Here is a 23,383-nt window from a genome sequence, read left to right on the forward strand (position 1 = left end):
CCATTTTCCTCTCTCTCCTGTCCCATAACTTCTGTACTCCTGCCAATTAAAGGGTCATTCTGTACTCATTATTTAAACTTTTTCATATACCTGCTATGATAAATAATAATAAGTGCTCTATATCGTTTTTTAAAGCAGGATTTTTAGTTTAATCTTGGTTTTGGATGTTTTAGGAGTATGTGATCATGCCTATGTTGATTACTTTAAGGCTTTCTCTACATTGATTTTACATAGATATAACCATAAAGACAGACTGGGAAGGAAAGAAACAAAAAACTTGAATTTGGCGCTTAGTGATGATTTATTGAAAGCTCATTTACATTATTTAAAAACGGAGCAGGTGACGCTTCTCTGCAGCTCTCTAGTAGTACTGCCTTCTCAGGGAGGACACCACCACTGCCAGGAACTTCTGAAAAGCTGCGTGGACCTCAGGAGTGAAGTTTTTACCCAACTGAGCAGCAACCACGATGGTCAGACAGTCGCCCAGGAGCTGCAACACAACACAGCATGCATGAGACCATCAACATACACACACATATCACTGGAAATCAGTACCATCAGGTCAGCACTGCGTACCTTGAAATTATCAGGATCCACCTGCAGTTTCTCGGAGTGCAGCGTGCTCAGCTCTGCGAATGTGGCCTTGATGTTGTCCAGGTTCTTCACAGCTTTTTCCAGACCTTCCATGACCACTTTTCCGTGAGCAGCAACCTTCGGATTTGATGTGATAGCAGCGGCGTTGTAGAGGTTTCCAAAGCTGCCGAAATACCTCTGAGTCCAGGGGTAGACAATCAGACACCTGAGGAAACATGTAAATATTTGAATCACTCACAGTTTTACAAATAAATTATATGTTAATGCACCATCTTACCTGGAAATAGCTGCTTGGCCAACGACCCCATAGTCGATCTTGGAGAAGATGTCCTGGATCGTGGCGCGTTCAAAGTCTGTCCACACAACCATGTTGCCTCGTTGATTTGTGCGTCTGTTCTGCGTTGGTCAGTAGGTCACTGCAGGCCGCTTTTAAAGAAGCCCTTTTCGCTCCACCCAGAGATATGCAGGTGGGTGGAGGTGGGCAGTGGGTTTGGCTCGTAACGTTTCTTTGTTAACTATCAAAAGAAAAGAAAATGAATATGGTCTTAGACTTTTATTATCCATTATGATGGAAGCATTCACAACTAGCTAACATTCAGATCTGTGTAACGCCTTGCAGTTCTATTTCATTTTCACTGTCAAAATAATTTTTTAAATTTGTTATTTATTCATTGCTATCAGCTGTTTTTATTTCTTTCATATTTCACTGTGATCATTTTTAGCATTTCCCTTACTTTTTTTTACAGCGCTGTTGCGGCTTCATCGCTCTATAAATACAGTTTACGTGCTGGCTTATTTGTTTCCTAGATTAAACTAAATAGAGGATTTTCAACAGAGGGAAGTAGATGCAGTCTGTTTGAACTCTTTCTAATGGGTGAGCATTTTAAAAACAAGCTTGCATAATGACTTTTATATTTCATACTGTGAATATATATATATATATATATATATATATATATATATATATATATATATATATATATATATATATATATATATATATATATATATATATATATATATATAAATCAGTTTCATCTCAAAATGAAAAGTTTAATTTTGAAAACAAAGTGAAATCAAAGTGGTTAAGATGATTTCTTCTTACATTTTATGGCACAATTTAGTCATGTTTTGTTCAAAACTGCTTTTGGGAATATAAAAAAAGTACAATTTCTGACGATAACTTGACAGAAATCCTGTTTGTTGCTCTAATAATATGATCCATGAAAGTTTGTATTTAATTTAAAGTTTCTTCCGGTTTAGCCAACATTTTAAACCAATAGGTCATTTAACTTGCAAACATGACTCTGTGCCGCCTTTGGCCAATAAATTAAAAAATGTAAATAAGTTATCATCCTCAAGCCCGCTCTAATACAGCACTTGGTAACAAATAACAGATATTCAAAAAATCACTGTTTGTCAAATTAGACATAAATATGTGCACACATAAATCTTTCATTATAAGCTCTTCGGAGCCATTAATAATTTTTTATTCCGTATTTGTCTCGTGGGAGCTGTTTCACGTCATTGTGGACCCGTCCAAACGCCAGCACCTTATCTCTGAGGTGGGTCGGGTGCGCCCATTTCCTGTTTCGTGTATAAAAGCTCCACAGTTTGAGCTGAACGCAGCAACTCCGAACAGACATCAACAGGCAAGATGACGACTCTTTCTGCTAAAGACAAGAACATAGTCAAAGACTTCTGGGCTAAAGTCGCTGGCAGGGAGGAGCAAATCGGCTGCGACGCTCTGTCCAGGTAAATATGAGCCCACGCTGCCTGCAAAAACCTGCAGCTGCATTTCTCTCTTACTCACCGGCTTATTCACTTACATTTGATTTTCCCCAGGATGCTGACAGTGTACCCCCAGACCAAGACTTACTTCTCCCACTGGAAGGACCTGAGCCCCGGTTCTGACCCGGTGAGAAAGCACGGAGCAACAATCATAGCTGCAGTTGCTGATGCTGTGAGCAAAATGGACGATCTGACCGGAGGTCTGCTGAGCCTCAGTGAGCTGCATGCCTTCACTCTGAGAGTGGACCCTGCAAACTTCAAGGTACTGACAAATATTAAATCATGTCAGTGTTTCTCAAATGTATTTTTGTGTTTACTGTGAAGATTGATTGGACCAGAAATGAATTTCAGCCTAACTCTGCTTTCATTTCATCCCTGTTTAATCTGAACTGATGCTCTCTGCTTACAAAGAAAGTAAAAGACTGTTTTTTAATGAGATCATCTTTTCACAGGTTCTCTCTCACAACGTCCTTGTGGTCCTGTCCTCCATGTTCCCCGACGACTTCAGCCCTGAGGTCCATGTGGCCATGGACAAGTTCCTGGCTGCCGTGGCTCTCGCCCTGTCTGAGAAATACCGATAAACTGCACACAGGAGCGGAGGACTGCATCGTGGGCTCGAATCCTCACTACCAATCTGACTTTTAATAAATCATCAAATGCAATTAAACTCTCGTGGTCGTTTGTGTGGTGAAAATAATATTTTATTGACAATAAAATGAAATAAATGGTTTAAACTAAAGAAGCGTCCAAGTGTTGGGGTCACATTGAAGGGCTGAATGAAGTGGAACAATTTCAAGTGTAAATTGTAGAGCAGTTTAATGTGATGACTTTTAAAACTATTTTAGCAACATCTTTGGCTGGAAATTAATCGGACAGGTTCGGACACATTAACGCATCATATCATGAACTGTGTGAGTTCATCCACCAGCTGATCAGTCAGTCACGAGCTCAGATACGTTGAACATTTTTTTTTCTTTGTATACCGGACAAATCTGGAAAATCTGATCTGGAAAATCTGACTCTCTCCACATGTCAACCAGCAACACGTGACACAGTAAACATGCTTATGAGGACAGTGGTGCCATCCACCTAAAACTAAAACTAACCTATTATAGCAGGGAAAAAAATGTCAGTATGGAAAAACAATAGTTTTTTTTAGTTCATCGTTAATATTGCTGATTAAAGTGCAGACTAATACAGTTTGAGTGACATTACAATCCTTTTGTATTGTATTTAATGAATTGTGTAGGTTTATAACAGAATGATTTCCCTTTTCCAAAAACACAAAAATGCGTCTTTAATCCAAAGGAGTGCTTTGATTGTTGCAACAAAACAAAACAAAAGATTTATATAGAAAGACCCACCTTGTAACACTGGCCTCTGGACAACTCCATCCAGATTCTTTAACTCAAATGCCAATTTAAAAAAAGTGGTGTAAAGTAATTAAGTACCTCTTCCTTATTCAAACATTTTATTTTCATATTGCTTTCTACTTTGACTCCACTACATTTGTCTGACACTGGCAGATCGTTTTTATTTTGCATCAGTTTTAGACTTTCAAACAGATCATGAAATAAAGAATGGTATACACCTATATAAAAAACTATATGCTACATCAAAGTATGTAAATTGCTCCTCCAGGCAGATAAAGTCACCCACAGAATTTGAAGGCTGCTTATGTTTTAATGGATAAATAATCCAATAGTAGACCATTTTTCATCTGGTTTTAATTGTACCCAGCCTCGTATTTTAGCACAGAGGCTGAAGACCCATAACATCAGTCCCAGACTAAAATGTGGGATGCTGATTTTTTAACAAATAGTCAAACACTGTGTGAGGGTCAATGATGTTTTATTAAATATTCTTTTCTCCTGCACTGGATCCCCTCAACGTTGTGTTTTATCACCTCGTTTTATGTATGGTTGTATGGTATGTTGGGCATCACATACTGACTTGCTGATGACTCTGCTGTCGAGCCATGGAGACTCTGACCATGGCCCCGTCATCATTTCTCCCGTAACTTTCAATAACAGTTAGTTGAGGTGGTTAATCAGCATCAGTAACTTGGCACCCTACTTGATGATAAACTCACGTCCTAAAGTCTCGCTCCTCCTGAGCTGTCAGTTTTATCAAAAGGTCACACACTTACGTTTATCCAACGATTTTTAACAGAAGGGTTCGCCCTTAAGTCTAACAAATATCGGTTCTCCTTCAGCCGCCTCTCATTGATCTTATGTGACAAGTTGTTTCCGGAGAGAGAGACGTGCGTAAAACCTCATATGGCATTATTATTTTGGCGGTGATAGGTTACGTTGATGAGTGATGAAGGACGTAAGCTACACCCGTAAAACGCAATACTTTAATTAGTTCAGAGCTGAGAGTTACCATTATGATGTGAGGTGGCGTATCATGTTAATGAGTGTTACTATAGTCAAGATAGTGAGAGAAGGGGCAGTTTGACTGACTGTCCGTGGCAGCTGAGTCAGCTTAAAATAAATATGATTAAAAAATAAAAACCGCAAAGGCAAAGTTGGTTTATGCGCACAGGGTGGGACTAAACGGGAGTTCAAGATTTGCGGGTGAGCCGATAATTCTTTGTTAAGATAAAAACACTTTATGACTCCACAACGAGTTAAGACCTCCCCTCAGGATGTGGGTGTACATGTTTTCCTTGTCATGTTCCTTATCAAAACCAAACTGCACAACCTGCTCAAATGTAGAAATCCCAGTACGAGTGAAACGGCAAATTTATCGGAAATAATAACTCAGATACTTCAAATAAAACAAAGAAACTTTCGCTGAAACTTTCGGTAATGATGAGAATAGAGCTGTAAGCATCCTTAACCTCCTGAGACCTCAACAAGAACAAAACAGGAACAGAGTGAAACATTGCTGTTGTCAACCTATATTCATGACGACATCATTTACGTTTGTCTTTGAGGTCACAGATAATTTCTATTTTTATTTATTTATTTTTTAAACCTTTATTATACCAGGTAAAATGTTTGCCAGTTCTCATTTACAAACATGACCTGGGAGGATATTAGGATCTTAACTTTACTTACAGACTTATTTGTTGATGCATTGCTTCTTTTCACTGTAAAAATTATTAGGGTGGTTTAACTTAAAAACTTAAGTTCAATTGCTGCTTTAAAAACATAAGTGAACTCAACTAAAGAAGAAGCTTTCTTTCAACTTTGAAAGATAAGTTGTAAAAGCTGTCCAACTGATGATAATTTATTGGGTCAACTTGATACTATGAGTTAATATGATTCACTATAGAACATTATCCATTCCAAAAAATTGATTATCTTTGCTAAGGTAACTTATAATTATATGCCGTTTGAACTCACATAGTTAAGTTATATAATTTGTATTATTAATGACTACTTGTTATTTGAACTTCATACTCTGAGTTAGAACAGCTCACAAAGTTACATTATGAATCCAAGAAAACTAGCTTTTTCTTGTCAAAGTAAAATACATTCATATATCCTTTCAGCTTACATTTTAAAATGTAACTAGCTATATTTATATCACTTGCCTTTTCGAGTTAAGTTAACTCATGTTTTTAAGGCAGCAATAAAACTTAAAATTGCAATTTAAGCTAACAAATACTTTCAAATTTAATCCTCTTTCTCCACTAATAACAGCAAGTTCACCAGTTTCCTAAAAAAAATAAAAAAAATACACTGAATACAACTCACATGTTCAAAAACATTTATTTTCCAGAATTTTTCTCCGTCAAATACAGAGGTTTGACAAGACTTAAAGTGAGTGTAACATTTATCTCCAAGACAACATGTATGGAAGTTCGACTATATTAAATGAGAGCATTCTAACCACACTATCTAAATCCAATATATTCATAAAGCACATTTAACAGAAGTTTGCTTAAAGTGCTGTAAACATTAACATTAAACAGTTGCAGCGCAAACTCAATAAAATCAGCCTTCATAAACAGTCCAATATAATAAAGTACTACAAGATCAATGTCTTAGCAATCTCACAATGACAGTGATGAGAGGGATGTTTTCTATAAAGAACACCATTTCAACACAATACTGAAAGTTTTTGTTTATAGAAAATGAACTGAACAAATTCTTACAAGAGCACTTTCTAGAAGTGACAATGAAACTTAAAACATAAATGTTACAGTTTGTACCTCAGTATTCTGTTTCTCAATCCATGTACTCGAGCCGAAGCCTGCTCTGGTCTGATCTTCATCACCACTCTGAAGAAACTCAAAGGAATACTTCCTGTCATCTGGATACTTGAGATTGACACAGTAGATGACACCCATAAGCATGGCAAAGCTCTGTGCCACATCTTTCATGTTGTGAAGCACAATGGTCTCCTCCACCACAACTGCCACATCGAAGACCTCGTGTGTGGAATGGCACCCCGTTCACCACCTTCACAGGCTATCAGGAGGCCGAATTCCATTACTCCAAGGTAGCTTTATATTACAAGTTGTTGGATGCTATACTGTGGTTTAACAACCTGTATGCCTTGACACTTTAGTGAATAGTTCAGTTTTTTAAAGTGGGGTCATATGATGCTCTTCTGTTTTGTGAATGTATACCCTGACACACACACACTCCCAGTTTGCAGAAACAGAGCATAAACGGCCCAGAAACAAAGCAATAAAAACTGTTGTGAATGAGGCCAACAACAAAAGATGCATTAAACCTGTAAAAGAAACTCCACCTGAAAACAAACTGTTTAAGTGTACACCATATTTATTTATTTATTTTTGCAGTGCTTTACTTTATTGTCAGGCAGCCCTTGTTTTTGACAGGAACTTTTTCATCTACAGAGCTTCTGTTTTCTTATACATGAGCAAAGGTGGGCCTGCTGTGTATCATATTACACCAAACATTATCAAGGTGAAGCACTGAAAATATCCTAAATATATAGGACAGGTATAAGTATGAATGTGAGTGTGAAAGCTTGCCTGTCTCTCTGTGTTGGCCCTGCGACAGGCTGGCAACCTGTACAGGGTGTACCCTGCCTCTGGCCCTATGTCAGCTGGGATAGGCTTACAGTGTGAAAACAGTGAAAACCTGCTAATGGGACTAAACACACCTTCATCATTTAGGCTAAAATCAAAACTACTGAGTTGGTGCATCAGGATATTTTCATTCTGAGCCAAAATTTGTCCATTACTGGATTTAGTGTTCCTTTGAGTCAAATATTTAGTAATGCATTTATTATTACATCTAACCTACAACAACAAAACCAGTGACAGGTGTGTTTCAGTTTCTGTGGGTTTGTCTCCATATTGTGGTTGATTAGATTTACTACAAAAAGTCAAACATTCTGGAAAAAGACACAAACATGCATTTATTTAATTTTCTGATTAATTTTATTGTCAAATAAGAGACAAATTATGTGAACAATTGAGTGTCCAATTAAGGTGCATGTTTGTACTGTGGGAGGGCCCACAGAACCACCATGCTGCTTTTACAACCCTCCTTTCATTCAAAATCAATCTATGGTGGACAGAGTCAGATTTGAAAAGAGGGTTGTAACATCACCTTATATAGATGTTTGTTTTTTTTAATTAAGAGCTTGACCAAATAGAGCTGGGGCTCAATCCTACTTTCTCTAGCTAGCACATTTTTATACAAACTTTTAGACATTTTGCATATTATTTATCTTGTAAAATGAACTTGTGATCATTTTTCAAGATCATTATTCACTTGTTTTTGTTACTGACTGCTTGCTTGGCAGCAAGTGAATGCATTCCTCAAACTACTAAGTATGGAAGCGCAGGTCCTCGTGGTACTGCTGCGCTGTCTGTTCTTCTTTTCATTTTCTGCACTGTGAGACTACTGCTGTAGTCTCACAGGCCTCAGAAACACTGTTGTTCCCTCTAAATTTTCTCCACATCTTCTTAAATATGCTTTTTTTTTCCCATGGATTTTTTTAAGCTGTCCTTTTAACGTCTTCACAAAGGCAGCTACAAAAGCTACACTTTTCCATCAAATATTGAAGCACATATTTGCATCTAAATTTGCAAAAGAGTTCTTTGTAGATGGTGATGTGGAAGTTTTTAACACTTTGTGGTGCAGTGTAACTCCCTTCTCCCACAAGGCTCTCTGTCACACGAGTCACTATCAGATCGAAATCCAAGTTTGCAATTGATGTATGGGTTTTGTCAGCAATGTGATCGATTAAATTTGTAAGACAGACCCTGAGAAAGTTCTCATCAATTAAACACTTAGGAAGCTGTCGACAGCCAAGACTCTTGCCATTGCTACCCTGGATGCCCTGAGGACAAACTGGAGCATGCTTGGTGGCCATGCATTCGTCAATTCTGATCACTGATCACATTGTTCCAACTCAAAATCTGGTGAGCATACTAGCGAATGTACAGATGTCTCCATTGTACTATGACTCAGAGCTAAGTTCACGATATCTATAATCTCCACTGAAAGTAAAGCATGAAGCCTGACTGAGTGACAGGACCGCTTTTGTACAGTTCCCAGGAACTGTACAAAAGCAGGTATCAAGAAATGTCTCCAAAGCTGGCCTGAACATCAGCCTGCTTCACGCTGCAGTAACTGCACCCATCAAACACAGGTTGACTATTCATCCGTAGAGAAAGAAAAGAGAATTTAGTCAGGTGTTTAGTTATTTCTACCTATTTTTTTCATAACTTAAGAGCTTCATTAGAACAAAACACATGAATGATTTTTAACACAATGGAAAATCTTCTAATAGGCAGCAGGAAGCAATTCTGTTGCTCTTTAAACTTTCACAATCACCCGATGATCATGCAATGTGCTTTATTTAACAACAAGAAAATATGAATGCATAAAACTGAAACTGAAACCCCGTTTCGGGGTGCACCGGGTGCTTTGACATAAAAAGAAAAATCCTGGATACGCCTCTGCACAGTCACCGCAACAAAGAAAACTACACATGAAGCCAGCATTTCCTCCGCGATGCTGTGTACATAATGACACGTCCTGCACTTTAAACGTGCTGAAAATAAATTTAAAAAAAAAAAACAGCTTGAATGTGGTGCTTCCAGACAATTTCAGAGTGCAGCTCTGAATATAACCTGCTGGTTATGTGTTCATTTTAAGTCACCACGGTGATTTGGCCAAGTTAACTCTCACTCTGAACTCCACAATAGCTCACAGAGCCATTAATCTCGCTTCGTACAGGCCTCAGCTCTGACCCAACCCACAACTTTTTCTCAACTTCTTTTCTGTTCTCCTGTGCAGAAACGACTGATACTGTCGTTTGGATTGGAGGACTTGTTGTACATGTTGTGTGTAGGTATGTGCATCAGGGTCAGCCTTCAAGTGTGTGATGACAATTTACCAAATGCAACTTAGAGCAAAATAAAACATGAGCAACACCAAAGGTATGCTTTGAATTGGTGATAGACTGGTTTTGGCTATAGTTAAATGGGTTTCAGTGTACAGAGTTAATGTGATGAAGGGGCATAAACCTAACCAAGTATTTTGGTGCCTAAACAACACAAAAGAAAATGTTAGACAGGAGGGAAAACTAAGTGAAACTAGCTGTTCAAACCTGATGTCTATTTTCCAGCCAAAGTTGTGGCTAAAGTAGTTTTAAAATTCATCGCATTAAACTGCTCTCCAGTTGTTCCACTTCATTCAGCCCTTCAGGTGACCCCAACACTTAGACGCTTCTTTAAACCATTTATTTCATTTTGTTCTCAATAAAATAGTATTTTCACCACACAAACGACCACGAGAGTTTAATTGCATTTGATGATTTATTAAAAGTCAGATTGGTAGTGAGGATTCGAGCCCACGATGCAGTCCTCCGCTCCTGTGTGCAGTTTATCGGTATTTCTCAGACAGGGCGAGAGCCACGGCAGCCAGGAACTTGTCCATGGCCACATGGACCTCAGGGCTGAAGTCGTCGGGGAACATGGTGGACAGGACCACAAGGATGTTGTGAGAGAGAACCTGTGAAAAGATGATCTCATTAAAAAACAGTCTTTTACTTTCTTTGTAAGCAGAGAGCATCAGTTCAGATTAAACAGGGATGAAATGAAAGCAGAGTTAGGCTGAAATTCATTTCTGGTCCAATCAATCTTCACAGTAAACACAAAAATACATTTGAGAAACACTGTCATGATTTAATATTTGTCAGTACCTTGAAGTTTGCAGGGTCCACTCTCAGAGTGAAGGCATGCAGCTCACTGAGGCTCAGCAGACCTCCGGTCAGATCGTCCATTTTGCTCACAGCATCAGCAACTGCAGCTATGATTGTTGCTCCGTGCTTCCTCACCGGGTCAGAACCGGGGCTCAGATCCTTCCAGTGGGAGAAGTAAGTCTTGGTCTGGGGGTACACTGTCAGCATCCTGGGGAAAATCAAATGTAAGTGAATAAGCCGGTGAGTAAGAGAGAAATGCAGCTGCAGGTTTTTGCAGGCAGCGTGGGCTCATATTTACCTGGACAGAGCTTCGCAGCCGATTTGCTCCTCCCTGCCAGCGACTTTAGCCCAGAAGTCTTTGACTATGTTCTTGTCTTTAGCAGAAAGAGTCGTCATCTTGCCTGTTGATGTCTGTTCGGAGTTGCTGCGTTCAGCTCAAACTGTGGAGCTTTTATACACGAAACAGGAAATGGGCGCACCCGACCCACCTCAGAGATAAGGTGCTGGCGTTTGGACGGGTCCACAATGATGTGCAACAGCTCCCATGAGACAAATCTTTCCTTTTATTAGGGACTGTCACAGTTTGACCAGTTAGTTCGTGTTTTACACGGTTTCCATAGTAAACTTTTATTTGGTTGTTTACTCTGTTACATTTTATGATGCTGATTTTTTTTTTTTGCACTGGACAGTGTTGTTAGATAGACTGAAATCTGGGCATCAGACATTTTTTCCTTAATTTTATTTCTTCTTCTAAAATGACATAGCTTATTATTACGATGTGAGGCCTCTCAGTGGCCTTTTAAATATATGAAATAAATTTATAAAGTAAAAAACACAACCACGTGGTCATGTTTTATTTTACTCTAAGTTGTACTGTGATAAGTTATCAGCACACTTAAAGGCTTGATGCACAGACCTACCTCCATTTTTCTCTCTTCTTTTTCATATTTTCTTTAATCATATATCTACACTTTTAACGGGTCATTATGCACTCATTATTTAAGATCTTTGGCAGTCAAATATAAACACTACAATAAATGATAATTAATGTTCTGTATATGATTTTTTTAATGTACGATTTTTAGTTTAATCTTTTTGTTTTGCATGTGTTCTTAGTGTGTAATAAGGAATCTCTTAGAGGCTTTTAATTGCTTCTTCAGGCACATAAAGAACAAGGCTTCCACTACATGGATTTTACATTGACATAACCATAAGACAGAGGAGGGCACGATAAACTTGAAGAAAGCACTTAGTGATGATTCATTGAAATCATCACTAAGTGCAAATTAGAGCATGTTTCACAGACATGAGGCCACAAAGCGCTTTACAACAAAGTGAACAAAAAACTAGAAATGATCACGGTGAAATATAAAAGAAAAGAAAAATTTGATGGCAAAAAATAAATAAAAATTATCGTGATGGTGGAAACTAAAAAGAAAATCAAGACGTTACACATTTGCTGCTAACCCACGCTGACAGCCAGTTGCGGATAATTCAGTCATAAAGGATAATAAAAGTCTAATACCGACTTTAATTTATTGTCTTTTGATAGTTAACAAAGAAACGTTACGAGCCAAACCCACTGCCCACCTCCACCCACCTGCATATCTCTGGGTGGAGCGAAAAGGGCTTCTTTAAAAGCGGCCTGCAGTGACCTACTGACCAACGCAGAACAGACGCACAAATCAACGAGGCAACATGGTTGTGTGGACAGACTTTGAACGCGCCACGATCCAGGACATCTTCTCCAAGATCGACTATGGGGTCGTTGGCCAAGCAGCTATTTCCAGGTAAGATGGTGCATTAACATATAATTTATTTGCAAAACTGTGAGTTATGCAAATATTTACATGTTTCCTCAGGTGTCTGATTGTCTACCCCTGGACTCAGAGGTATTTCGGCAGCTTTGGAAACCTCTACAACGCCGCTGCTATCACATCAAATCCGAAGGTTGCGGCTCACGGAAAAGTGGTCATGGAAGGTCTGGAAAAAGCTGTGAAGAACCTGGACAACATCAAGGCCACATTCGCAGAGCTGAGCACGCTGCACTCCGAGAAACTGCAGGTGGATCCTGATAATTTCAAGGTACGCAGTGCTGACCTTATGGTACTGATTTCCAGTGATATGTGTGTGTATGTTGATGGTCTCGTGCATGCTGTGTTGTGTTGCAGCTCCTGGGCGACTGTCTGACCATCGTGGTTGCTGCTCAGTTGGGTAAAAACTTCACTCCTGAGGTCCACGCAGCTTTTCAGAAGTTCCTGGCAGTGGTGGTGTCCTCCCTGAGAAGGCAGTACTACTAGAGAGCTGCAGAGAAGCGTCACCTGCTCCGTTTTTAAACAGTGTCTCAATGAGCTTTAAATAAAGTAATTACTATTCAAGTTATTTCTTTCTTTCTTTAATTTGCTTTAATTGTCATATCAAAGATGTAAAAATTATCATTTAAATAATGACAAATTATTATGGTGAGAGTCAGTTGGTAATAATTCGTACCCGTGTTACTGGTATCCCACTGTCGCCTGCTGTGGCAGAAGTATTTAAGTTATTCTTGTAAGTTTTTATGGAACCAATATAAAACTAGCCTCAAAGTTTTGTAGCCATGCCAGGCCAGTTTCATTTTTAAAGTATGTAAAAAAAAAAGCAACCACTTTGCAAAGTGCTGGGCATTGAAATGAAACAGATTAAAATAAGAGAAATTAAAATAAACCCAAAATAAATAGAATTAAATTGACAACACAAAATAAATATGTCAATAACATACAAGACACAATTAAACATGCTCCCCCACTTCAGCCCCACTCGGTGGCGGCAAAGGACTGCCCCTCCCTGAGCCTAGTTCTGCCGGTGGTATCTTCCTGTTAAAATTGAGTTTTTCCCTTCCCACTGTGCACAAGTGCTTGCTCATAGGGGATTTGTCACGCAAAAGCCCGGAGCCTCCGCTGTGTCCTCCGCACATCCAATAGCAGTTGGTATTGATTTCCTGTGTTAACAACTCTTTCACTATTCTCAGTGAATTCTCGCTGGCTGACGAGCCTTCCACTTCACTGTGTTAATATCCCTTTGGAAAATCTTGGACTATTGGACCATGGGTCTCTTCCCTGTGGGCTCTCACCCCCGAGACACAGAAAGAATCTCCGAGTTTCTCTTGCGCTCCTATGGCTGACATTTTCTCACCTTGTGCAAAATAAAGACTATAAAAACTTGCTGGTTCCGTTTTTGGGTCAGTAGTAACAATTGGCTGAGTTTCTGAGATTCTCCCATCTTATGTCCTCTCTCGCTCTGCTCTCTTCTTTTTGCCCTAACCCCCAACTACCCCTCACGGAACCTTCACTCGTGTTTATTTTTGGCCTAAGCTTGGTACTGTATGAGGCCATTATGTTGTATATTAGGATGTGCAATATGAATGCATATTTGGGTTATGATATAATTACTTCATTGTCAGTTCGAACTTCAGAATTTTATTTGCAACATTTAAGCTTTTTATTAATTATAAGTGTTTATGGTGGGATTGTTTTAAACTGTCATGTGCCCCGAATAACCGGTTGGAATAACGTGAGCAACAGAGGAATCAGTAAAGTTCTTTTTATTATTATTACTTTAAATTATAATAAAACGTACTTTTAAGACAAACTGCAACCTGCCATTCCCCCACCCACTTAAAAAACAAAACTTTGGGACTAACTAACCAACTCTCAGCAGAGTTTTCCCTCTTAAATGCGTTGGGAATAAACCAGTCTCAGACAAATGCACAAGGCAGACATAACATTTTAAACGAATAAACAGACTGAGCTTAAAATTTCAAATGCATATTTCACATTTAAACATCAAGCACAAATATACAGTAAAAGGAAAAAATCCCACTTCCACACATTTAGTGAAACTGAAGACAAGCTTGACCATAACAAACAGGCCGAATGTGTTTGTTTTAACTAGTGTTTTTGACTACTCGTTTAGGTTCTTCTGTCGCTTGTATGCTTTTTTTTTTGGCTGCATTAGCGCACGTCGTAGTGTTGCCACGCTCTCTGGATTCTGATATCTCCGCCACCTCCTGTTCGTTGAGCTCTCTGCTCATGGCGGAGCGATCAGTCACTGGTGATGCGGTCCAAGTAGAATATGCTATACGACATGATTTCATACTGAAAGCACGTACTCCTCTGCTCTTCACATGCTGGAAGGACTAGGATCTTCAAAGCGCATTGTTCTGAGTTTTGAAAACGATCATACAGTAAACAGAACCAAAGCGCTGGTTGATGACGTTTCTCGACCAAAATATAAAGTTTAAATACTAATTATTTATTATTTATTTACTTGAACAGCAGTCTGACTTACTTGCTAAAACCATGCAAACCGATTGCACTTAAAAAAAAAGCAAGTAAGTCATCCATCCATTCTCTCCTGTTTATGGTTGTGTTTGGGTCGGGGGAGCCTATACCAGCTGACATAGGGCGAGAGGCAGGGTACACCCTGTACAGGTCGCCAGCCTGTCGCAGGGCTAACACAGATAGACAACCATTCACACCTATGGGCAATTTAGAGTAGCCAATTAACCTAACCCCAGTAACTGCATGTCTTTGGACTGTGGGAGGAAACCCACGCAGACACGAGGAGAACATGCAAACTCCGCACAGACAGAGAGGCCTGGGCGGAACTGAACCCAGGCCTTCTAGATGTTATTCTAACTGTGAGGCAGCAGTGCTGATCACCATGCCACTGGTCTATGGGCTGGACTGTTCAGTTTCTGAACGGGAGAGACTAAACTGCTCATGCAAAGTGGGAGTGACGCTGGCTACTTATTGTTGCAAGTGAGCTTAACTCTAAATTAAGTAATGTTCACTCTAAACACTAAGCGTTTTGCACTTTTCATATTGGAAGAAAATGTTACTTCATAAGTACAAGTTATGAGAGCATATTTTGATAATCTAGTAAAGTTAACTAATATATAAGTCAGGATAGCTATTGGATTTTACAGTGCAACAGAGGTTAAAAGAAATTGACACACAGACATTAGTATGTTTGTGATTTTTTATTGAACAAGCCCCAACATATGAAGAGGGTTGCTGACATTCAGGCGTGACATGCCGAACGCTGGGAGCTTCTGTCTTGTTGAAGCTTAGCGGTATCTCTCGGACAGAGCCCAGGCGACGTTCTGGAAGAACTTCTCAACGGAGACGTGAACCTCCGGAGTGAAGTCCGCGGGGAAGTACATGCCCAGGACCAAGATGATGTTGTGGGCGAGGATCTGTGGTTGTGACCAGATTAGATTAAATCAGGCACCGAAAACATCTGTCTTCCTATAATGCCTAGGTTTTATTTTTAAAACACTCAATAATGAACTTTCATTCCATGCAAAAATAAATAAATTAATTAATTAATGATTCTTATTTTTAGCAGCTTCAAAGATCGCTACATTTCCATTACCTTGAAATTGGCAGGATCCACGCGGAGCTGGAAGGCATGCAGCTCACTGAGCTTGCTAAGGTGGCTGGTGAGATCATCAATGTTTTTGACAGCTTTTCCCACAGCTGCCATGATGACTGCACCATGCTTCTTCACCTGCGGAGCATTAGGGCTCAGATCGCCCCAGTGAGAAAAGTAGGTCTTAGTCATCGGATACGCCGTGAGCATCCTGTAAAACATGGATGACGAAATTTGAGAAATTTAAATAGAAATACATTATTCAAAAAAAAAAAAAAAAAAATCAAGGCAAACCTGATGGAGCGACCTGAACATACCTGCCCAGAGCTTCTCCACCCATCTCGGCGCTCTTGGACTCGACTTTGGCCCAGAAGCCCTTCACCACGTTCTTGTCTTTCTGTGAGAGACTCATGGCTGCCTTTGAGTTTTCGGGATACAAGGAAAAATGCTGATCAAAAAATGCTGCTTTGCTGGATCTGTCATAGCGTCTTTATAGCAACCCAAATGGTGCCACGCCCATTTATCATATCCAAACCACATATTTGATAAACAAACTGCTAGAAATTTCCATTGCCAGTTGGTTTTGATAAAAGTGGCCACTCCCAATATATAACGTAATTACTCCATGTCTGTAAAAAGAAATACCGAAAGGCTGCAATGAGCGAAAATCTATAAACTGGCAAATGTTTTGGGTGGGGAAAGCAATCCTTTAAAAAAAAAAAAAACTCTTAAGTAAAAAAAGGCATTTAGCAGAATTAATAATATTTTAATCAGATTTTTTTTTTTAATGAAAAAACATTATTTTACAGCCAACAAGGACCACAAACACCCCCTTAACGAAAATTAGACATATATCTTTTGGATAAATAAATTTGATTGCTTCTTAGTTCATTTAAAGGCAGAGATTAAAGGACTAATATATTACTAACCTAGTTTTATATGTTTTGACTGGCTAATTGTATGGATAATTTCCTGCTGAGTCACGTTAAAATGACAGCAATATCTAAACAGATATGTTGTAGATGTTTGAGCCAAATCAAAATTTGCCTACGCAAAAACGGACGTCATTCATTTCGCGGACGCAGCTCGTCCAATCAGATGCTTCGTTGGCTGAAGGACAGGGCGCGCGGTAACGAATAAAAACGGGTATCGCAAGTAAAATTGTCACAAGAACACTTGTGAACAGACAACTTATTCGTGAACAGTCGAAGAAGACTTGCACCTCCTCAAAATGGTCGAGTGGACAGATGCTGAGCGCAGCGCCATCGCAGGCCTGTGGTCAAAGATTGATGTGGGAGAAATTGGTCCCCAGGCCATCACCAGGTAACCTATCAACTCATTTAATTTCAGAAACATATTCATGCGCCATGTGATTTTCTTTTCGTATAATCTGGATACTTGGCTTAAGCAAATATATTAACACATGTTTGTATATGTATCGGGCTATTTTGTAATGCACTAAAATGATTATTTCTCTTGTTTTATTCCAGGCTCCTGATTGTGTATCCCTGGAGTCAGAGATACTTCCAAGCCTTTGGAGACCTGTCCACCAATGCTGCCATTATGGGAAACCCCAAAGTGGCCCAGCACGGAAAGACCGTGATGGGTGGTCTGGACAGAGCTGTGAAAAACATGGACAACATCAAGCAGACCTACGCCAGCCTGAGCGTTATGCACTCCGAGAAGCTCCATGTGGATCCTGATAACTTCAGGGTATGTCCCCACCAGCACCCAGCAACCATCTCTAATGAATCTGAAGCGATTCGTTTATAACTCTTAATCTTTTTTTTTTTTCTCTCATTTTAGGTGCTTGCTGAGTGCATCAGCCTGTGTGTGGCCGCTAAGTTTGGCCCCACTGTCTTCACTGCTGAGGCCCAGGAAGCCTGGCAGAAGTTTCTGGCCGTGGTCGTTTCTGCCCTGGGTAGACAGTACCACTAAGGCTCTGGAAGAGCAGTTAGATGTGCAGCAGTCATACAAGTGATTGTGAAACCGTGTATCTCTTGGACTCTGTTGCCAAATGAACCAATAAACAAAACCTCAAATCATATTCATTCTTTGTCCGATCATTTAACGTGTTTAACCCAGAGGTGGGAAGTAACGAAGTACAAATACTTCGTTACTGTACTTAAGTAGATTTTTTAGGTATCTGTACTTTACTTAAGTATTTATTTTTCTGACTACTTTTTACTTTTACTCCCTACATTTTTACACAAGTATCTGTACTTTCTACTTCTTACATTTTCAAACAGACTCGTTACTTTTTAACACGTCAGAGAGAAGTTTGCATTTCCGGTCAGTGCGCCTTCAAACATAAAACGATCTGAGCCTAAACGGAGGAATAATAACACATAAGAGACAGTCGTACTGGCGTATCCTCCATCATCGGGGCTTATCTCGTACAAAGGGATTAAATACGCAAACCCATATAATTAATGTCTCATTTATAGCGCTATAATCAGGGGTTACAGCGGGCCGGACCGAGTCCGTAAGTTATGCTCGCGGCACATAAACAGCTTAGCTAGCGCTACTGAAGAGGAGCGAGCATGAAGGAAGTAACGTGTGGCAGATAAATGCAAAGTTTCTAAATGCTCAACAAATATCAGCAAACACACAAAGTGTGTGCAGTTTGTTACACAGCTAGCTAAAAGAAGAGCTGCTGTATTTCAGGGAGAGCAAAGAGAGAGAAGTTCACTCAGAGATGGAGAAAGAGGACAGAAGAGGAAGAAGAGAGGTTAGAATTAAAGGTAAGGACTGGAAAATAAACTGAAGTATGCTGACTTTGTGTAATTCAAAGATTGTATGAAAATACTGCAGTTTAGGTTAGCTTGTTGTACTGTATTTACAGTAAAGCTCTGTGTTGGACTGGAGCACAGTGTTTGTGTTTATGGTCAGAGTTACAGGTTACATCAGTGCAGCAGAGATGAGTCTGAATCAAAGCTGCTGATGCTGAGATTCATTCACTGTATGCTGTCAGTGTAGGGGATGGAGATCAGCACAGATAGCTGTGAAATACTGGGTTACATCTTTGTGAGTTCAGTTCATCCACACAGAGCAGTAAACCTCAGAGCAGCAGCAGCAGGTCAGCTGATCACAGCCTGCACACCAACATCATTTACTGCAGCTCACAATAGAAAGCTGTGATTCTTCTCCCCATGCAGAGCCACTACAGCTGATCTTAGGGTTCCTCCACCTTCTGAATCCCACTGTAACCCCTGAGTATCCTCATGTTGGTGTTTAGGTGGAGGCACAGTCACCCTCTACTATGGAGGACACAGAGAATAGAGCTGTGTTTAAATTCCCTTTCACAGTTTGTGTCCTACATAACAGTTTCAAGCTGAGTGCATTCATTAGGATTAAAATTTAGATTGGAATAACGTTTGTATTCTCATGTAATATTATTTTATATTATTACAATAATATATAATGAGGTTCGGTTAGTTTTACACAAAAATAGCAGGTAGAAACATCCTCCAAAGAACTACTTTTACTTTCTTACTTTGAGTACATTTCAGAGCCTGTACTTTTTTACTTTTACTTAAGTAGAGAAGTTGAACCAGTACTTCGACTTTTACTAAAGTATTTTTTAACATAAGTGCTTGTACTTCTACTTAAGTACAGAATGTCAGTACTTTTGCCACCTCTGGTTTAACCTGACAATACAACATCAGGGTTCAGAAGCGCTCGGAATATTTACAGTCAATCATCATTGTGTTTAATCTTCATTAGAGGTAGCCTATACATTTAAGTATGTCAATAATACAAGCATACATCACTGATAAGCACTTTCACGACCTTTTTTTTTTTTTTTTACAAACAGCAAAAAAGGTCTGAAACTGATGCTAAAAGTACATTTTCTAGCTGCGGGCTGTGAAGTACACGGTGGATGCAAGTGAAGTGAAACTGCACACAAACTTACCAGCTACCAGAAACTTTAATACATTTAACTGCATGACGTTAACAAAGAATCAACAGGCGAAAGCAGAAGAAAGCGAGAGATCGCAGAATTTCTTCCTCGGTGTAGAAAAGGTCCTTCATCAGCCCAACGCAAAACACCTTCATGGTGGTATTCTCGGGAGTGATCCTGATTATCACATTCATTTGAATGTAGTGGGGTACAGCGGAAATACTACAAAAACTACAAGTTTCCTTCCGATAGTTTTGGACCTACCTGAACGCAGAGATGACGTGCAACGAAAATGGGTGTTGTGAAGACATAATAACAAAAGTAGCCTAAGTATCATGATCGGAGAAGCCAAGATGATGATTCCTGGTCTTAAATCAAATTTAGTTGAATCGGGTCATTTAAGGCCAAGGAATCAAAGTTTATGCTGCCAAAAGCATGACGTGGGTTTCTGATATAAGGTGGACATGCGGACCATTTATTTGGGCGGGGAAAGCCTGAATTTTAAGATAATGATAGCATTGCGTAATCTAAGTTTAACTGCTGTGGGCGAATAACATGATACGACAGGACGTTTCTGCGTTTCTGTGAAGATGTTTTGATGCCATACCATACCGTCTCTGTACATTTCCACTGTGTTTTGCAGTGATCGCGGACAGGTAGCCTGTGTATCAATACCAGAATCAGCCATCCACTTTTAGTGTGCTGGACGAACCCTGCTGGTTCATCTTTGCGGGTCATTAAGCAGAAAAGCTGATCACGCATCAGCTTAAAGTGGTGGTAGAGCTCCTGAATTCACTCACGTCATGGTTAAGTGGACGGACCTGGAGCGCAGCACTGTCAGAGCTGTCTGGGAAAAAGTTGATATTGATGAGATTGGGCCGCAAATTTGGGCAAGGTATGTGACTTTAAAGTTTTCACTGTCCACGAACACACTGACATAATCCTTAAAAAAAAAAGGACAACCTCCTGGTAATTTTCTGCGAGCATATTATCATTTTTAAAGTAGTTTATAATAACCTGTCACCCCCTTTCTTGCATCGACAGAGTTTTGGTTGTTTACCCCTGGACTGAGCGATATTTTGGTTCTTTTGGAGATATCTTCACCACAACCGCTATTTTGAATAATACCAAAGTGGCGGCTCATGGTAAGGTGGTGCTGGAGGCTCTGGACAAAGCAGTGAAGAACATGGACAACATGAAGCGCATGTATGCTGCTTTGAGCCTTTTGCATTTTCAGAAACTCGAGGTGGATCCCGATAACTTCAGAGTATGCAATAAGTTTCCTCAAACCCACATAAAAAAAAGAAAGAAAAATATGTTAGTAGTACTTTATACATCTATACAGCCTGGCTTTATCGTAGATTTATGATGTTTTTTTCTTTTCTTTTCCACAGCTGTTGGCAGACTGTATCACCATTGCAATCGCATGCAAACTCAAGTCAGCCCTGACCCCTCAGGTTCAAGCTACCTGGCAGAAATTTCTAGCTGCTGTGGTCGAGGCTATGAGCAGTCAGTACTACTGAAAACAACTTGGAGATAAAAACACTTTATTTTTAAAGCATGTGTGGGTGTCTCAGTGTCCTTTTAATCATGTAATATAATGCCAAAGTATTTCTTCACAAGTCAATAACAGCTTCAGCTTTGATGTGAGTTTGACAGGAGTATATTTCAGTGTTTATTTTAATTGTTCTTAAATTGGAGTTTGGTGAGTCCCATAGGTCCTTGACTGGATTACAAGTTATTGGAAAATAATCTGTTGTGCTATTTGCTCTGGTTTTGTAAGATTTAGAAGTAAATTCATATTTGAGTTAATTTACTAAAATGACTTCAGGATATGCAACTAGAAAGCTTTGTAAGCAAGCTTTCTAGTTGCATATTTGTGCTTACAGTCATTGGTTTTTCTTATATGTTTAAATATTGTCACCTTCTTAAAATAATCGCCTAAGTAATTTTTTGACTAAAATGATGTTTTTGCCTAAATCATCATCATTATTTTCAATATTTGCTTCAGTTTTTTGTGTTTTTGGTAAACCCTGGGAAAAAAATGACTTCAGCCATTATTTTAAGAGGATGTTGATATTAACTACTGAAATAATTTGTTGAATCTACCTCTGCATTTATCCCAGATTTGCACCATTTTGAGACTTTCTGGCTTCTGATTTGTTAGTTAAGTCACATGTGAAGTGTGAAGTTTGGCCCATAGGTACAGTGACAACGTTTATATAATTTATGGCATGGGAACGTATGGCTGCCAGTGGAACTGGGCCAGTATGACGTGACTGCTGGTAGAAGTAGCTGGATGAATTCTGAAGTGTACAGAGATGTACTCTCTGCTCAGATTCAGCCAAACTATCAAACTGATCAGACGGCATGCCACAGTGCAAATTGATAATGACCCAAAGTATGCTGCAAAGGCAACCCAAGAGCTGCCGGAGGCAAAGAAATTGTATATTCTTCAATGACCAAGTCGGTCATCTCATCTCAAACCAGCAGAAGATTCGTTCAGTTATTGAAGCTAAAGCTGAAGGCAGAGAGACCAGAACAAGCAGCTAGTGAAGCTAACTGCAGTAAAGGCTGGCAGGGCTAAGGGAGTCCATGAAAAGTTCAGAAAACATAAAAACAATCCTTATATGTAACATTATGTCAGTTTGTCCAATTACTTTGAGCCTCTGAAAATGGGGTCGCTGTATTAAAATGGCTGTAATTCTTAATGTTAATGCTCTCTTGTTAATCCCCTTAACTTAAGGCTGAAAGTCTGTCCTTGAATCACACATTTACTGTTTGATTTAAAATCCACTGCGGGAGTGTACAGATGCAAAATTATAGGTGAATGTAGTGCACCTTAAGAAGGTTTTGTGTCTCTGTCCTCCTGTTTCTTTATACTATGAGTGATCAACCTGTACAACAGGTTTACACTTTGATACAAAAATTCAGACAAATTCTAACAGCAGTGTGCTCTTCTTCCCTTATAGATGAGGGCTTTTTTCAGGGAAGGCCTTACTTTTTCAGAGACAATCCCCTAACCACATTCTGTTCATACAGGAGGGTTTTGCTAAAATGTCCTGCCTGCAGTCCGCAGTTGTCATCCATTAAAAACTTTAGATTTGCATTATGAAATGAAAAATATGAGAAAGGAGGCCCAAAACTGTTAAGGCTATTAAAATCCTGTATCACACAAATATATCTGCTCACTTGCAACAGGCTTACATAGTGTTAATAAGAGGCAAGCTGCTGAAATACGTAAGCACGGCAATGTCCTAAATGTGCTGGCTTCAATTTAGAAAGAGGGTATGTATTTAAAATCAATAAAGAAATCCCGTGTTCAAAATGTGATGCACCATTTTTTTACATTTTTCAGTTATATAGGCTTTAAATAATTTGCTAGTAATTTTATGATGTTTTCATTGACATCAAGAAGAGACAACTTTTTTCCTTTGTTAAACTAACATATGACAACTTTTGATGAAGAATATGTAAATCTGTATTCTGCATAAGCAGATCTTTGTGTGTGCAGAGCAGAGGGTGGATTTGTCTCCA

At 39.3% G+C, this 23,383-nt stretch overlaps 7 protein-coding genes across 7 annotated transcripts; 4 read left to right on the plus strand and 3 right to left on the minus strand.

The window, feature by feature from the left end:
* Positions 1-327: 327 nt before the first annotated feature.
* Positions 328-990, minus strand: LOC115784076 (hemoglobin subunit beta-like). Its single transcript, XM_030735155.1, has 3 exons — positions 872-990; positions 577-799; positions 328-490 (listed from the first exon to the last, which is right to left on the minus strand). Exons 1-3 carry the CDS (start codon positions 961-963, stop codon positions 362-364), a joined length of 444 nt encoding a protein of 147 aa, XP_030591015.1. The 5' UTR covers positions 964-990; the 3' UTR covers positions 328-361.
* Positions 991-2,206: 1,216 nt separating this feature from the next.
* Positions 2,207-3,052, plus strand: LOC115784817 (hemoglobin embryonic subunit alpha-like). Its single transcript, XM_030736169.1, has 3 exons — positions 2,207-2,349; positions 2,440-2,647; positions 2,838-3,052. The coding sequence occupies exons 1-3, from the start codon at positions 2,252-2,254 to the stop codon at positions 2,964-2,966; spliced, it is 435 nt and encodes a 144-aa protein (XP_030592029.1). The 5' UTR covers positions 2,207-2,251; the 3' UTR covers positions 2,967-3,052.
* Positions 3,053-10,125: 7,073 nt separating this feature from the next.
* On the minus strand, positions 10,126-10,990 carry LOC115784082 (hemoglobin embryonic subunit alpha-like). Its single transcript, XM_030735164.1, has 3 exons — positions 10,829-10,990; positions 10,531-10,738; positions 10,126-10,340 (listed from the first exon to the last, which is right to left on the minus strand). The coding sequence occupies exons 1-3, from the start codon at positions 10,924-10,926 to the stop codon at positions 10,212-10,214; spliced, it is 435 nt and encodes a 144-aa protein (XP_030591024.1). The 5' UTR covers positions 10,927-10,990; the 3' UTR covers positions 10,126-10,211.
* Positions 10,991-12,201: 1,211 nt separating this feature from the next.
* Positions 12,202-12,880, plus strand: LOC115784081 (hemoglobin subunit beta-like). Its single transcript, XM_030735163.1, has 3 exons — positions 12,202-12,320; positions 12,393-12,615; positions 12,702-12,880. The coding sequence occupies exons 1-3, from the start codon at positions 12,229-12,231 to the stop codon at positions 12,828-12,830; spliced, it is 444 nt and encodes a 147-aa protein (XP_030591023.1). The 5' UTR covers positions 12,202-12,228; the 3' UTR covers positions 12,831-12,880.
* Positions 12,881-15,535: 2,655 nt separating this feature from the next.
* LOC115784083 (hemoglobin subunit alpha-B-like) lies at positions 15,536-16,420 on the minus strand. The gene is made up of 3 exons (XM_030735165.1): positions 16,260-16,420; positions 15,946-16,153; positions 15,536-15,766 (listed from the first exon to the last, which is right to left on the minus strand). The coding sequence occupies exons 1-3, from the start codon at positions 16,352-16,354 to the stop codon at positions 15,638-15,640; spliced, it is 432 nt and encodes a 143-aa protein (XP_030591025.1). The 5' UTR covers positions 16,355-16,420; the 3' UTR covers positions 15,536-15,637.
* Positions 16,421-17,089: 669 nt separating this feature from the next.
* On the plus strand, positions 17,090-17,989 carry LOC115784080 (hemoglobin subunit beta-A-like). Its single transcript, XM_030735162.1, has 3 exons — positions 17,090-17,265; positions 17,433-17,655; positions 17,749-17,989. The coding sequence occupies exons 1-3, from the start codon at positions 17,174-17,176 to the stop codon at positions 17,878-17,880; spliced, it is 447 nt and encodes a 148-aa protein (XP_030591022.1). The 5' UTR covers positions 17,090-17,173; the 3' UTR covers positions 17,881-17,989.
* Positions 17,990-20,351: 2,362 nt separating this feature from the next.
* LOC115784072 (hemoglobin subunit beta-1-like) lies at positions 20,352-23,174 on the plus strand. The gene is made up of 3 exons (XM_030735146.1): positions 20,352-20,741; positions 20,891-21,113; positions 21,241-23,174. Exons 1-3 carry the CDS (start codon positions 20,650-20,652, stop codon positions 21,367-21,369), a joined length of 444 nt encoding a protein of 147 aa, XP_030591006.1. The 5' UTR covers positions 20,352-20,649; the 3' UTR covers positions 21,370-23,174.
* The last annotated feature ends 209 nt before the right edge of the window (positions 23,175-23,383 follow it).

Source organism: Archocentrus centrarchus, chromosome 8 (assembly GCF_007364275.1).
Source record: "Archocentrus centrarchus isolate MPI-CPG fArcCen1 chromosome 8, fArcCen1, whole genome shotgun sequence".
Lineage (NCBI taxonomy): Eukaryota > Metazoa > Chordata > Actinopteri > Cichliformes > Cichlidae > Archocentrus > Archocentrus centrarchus.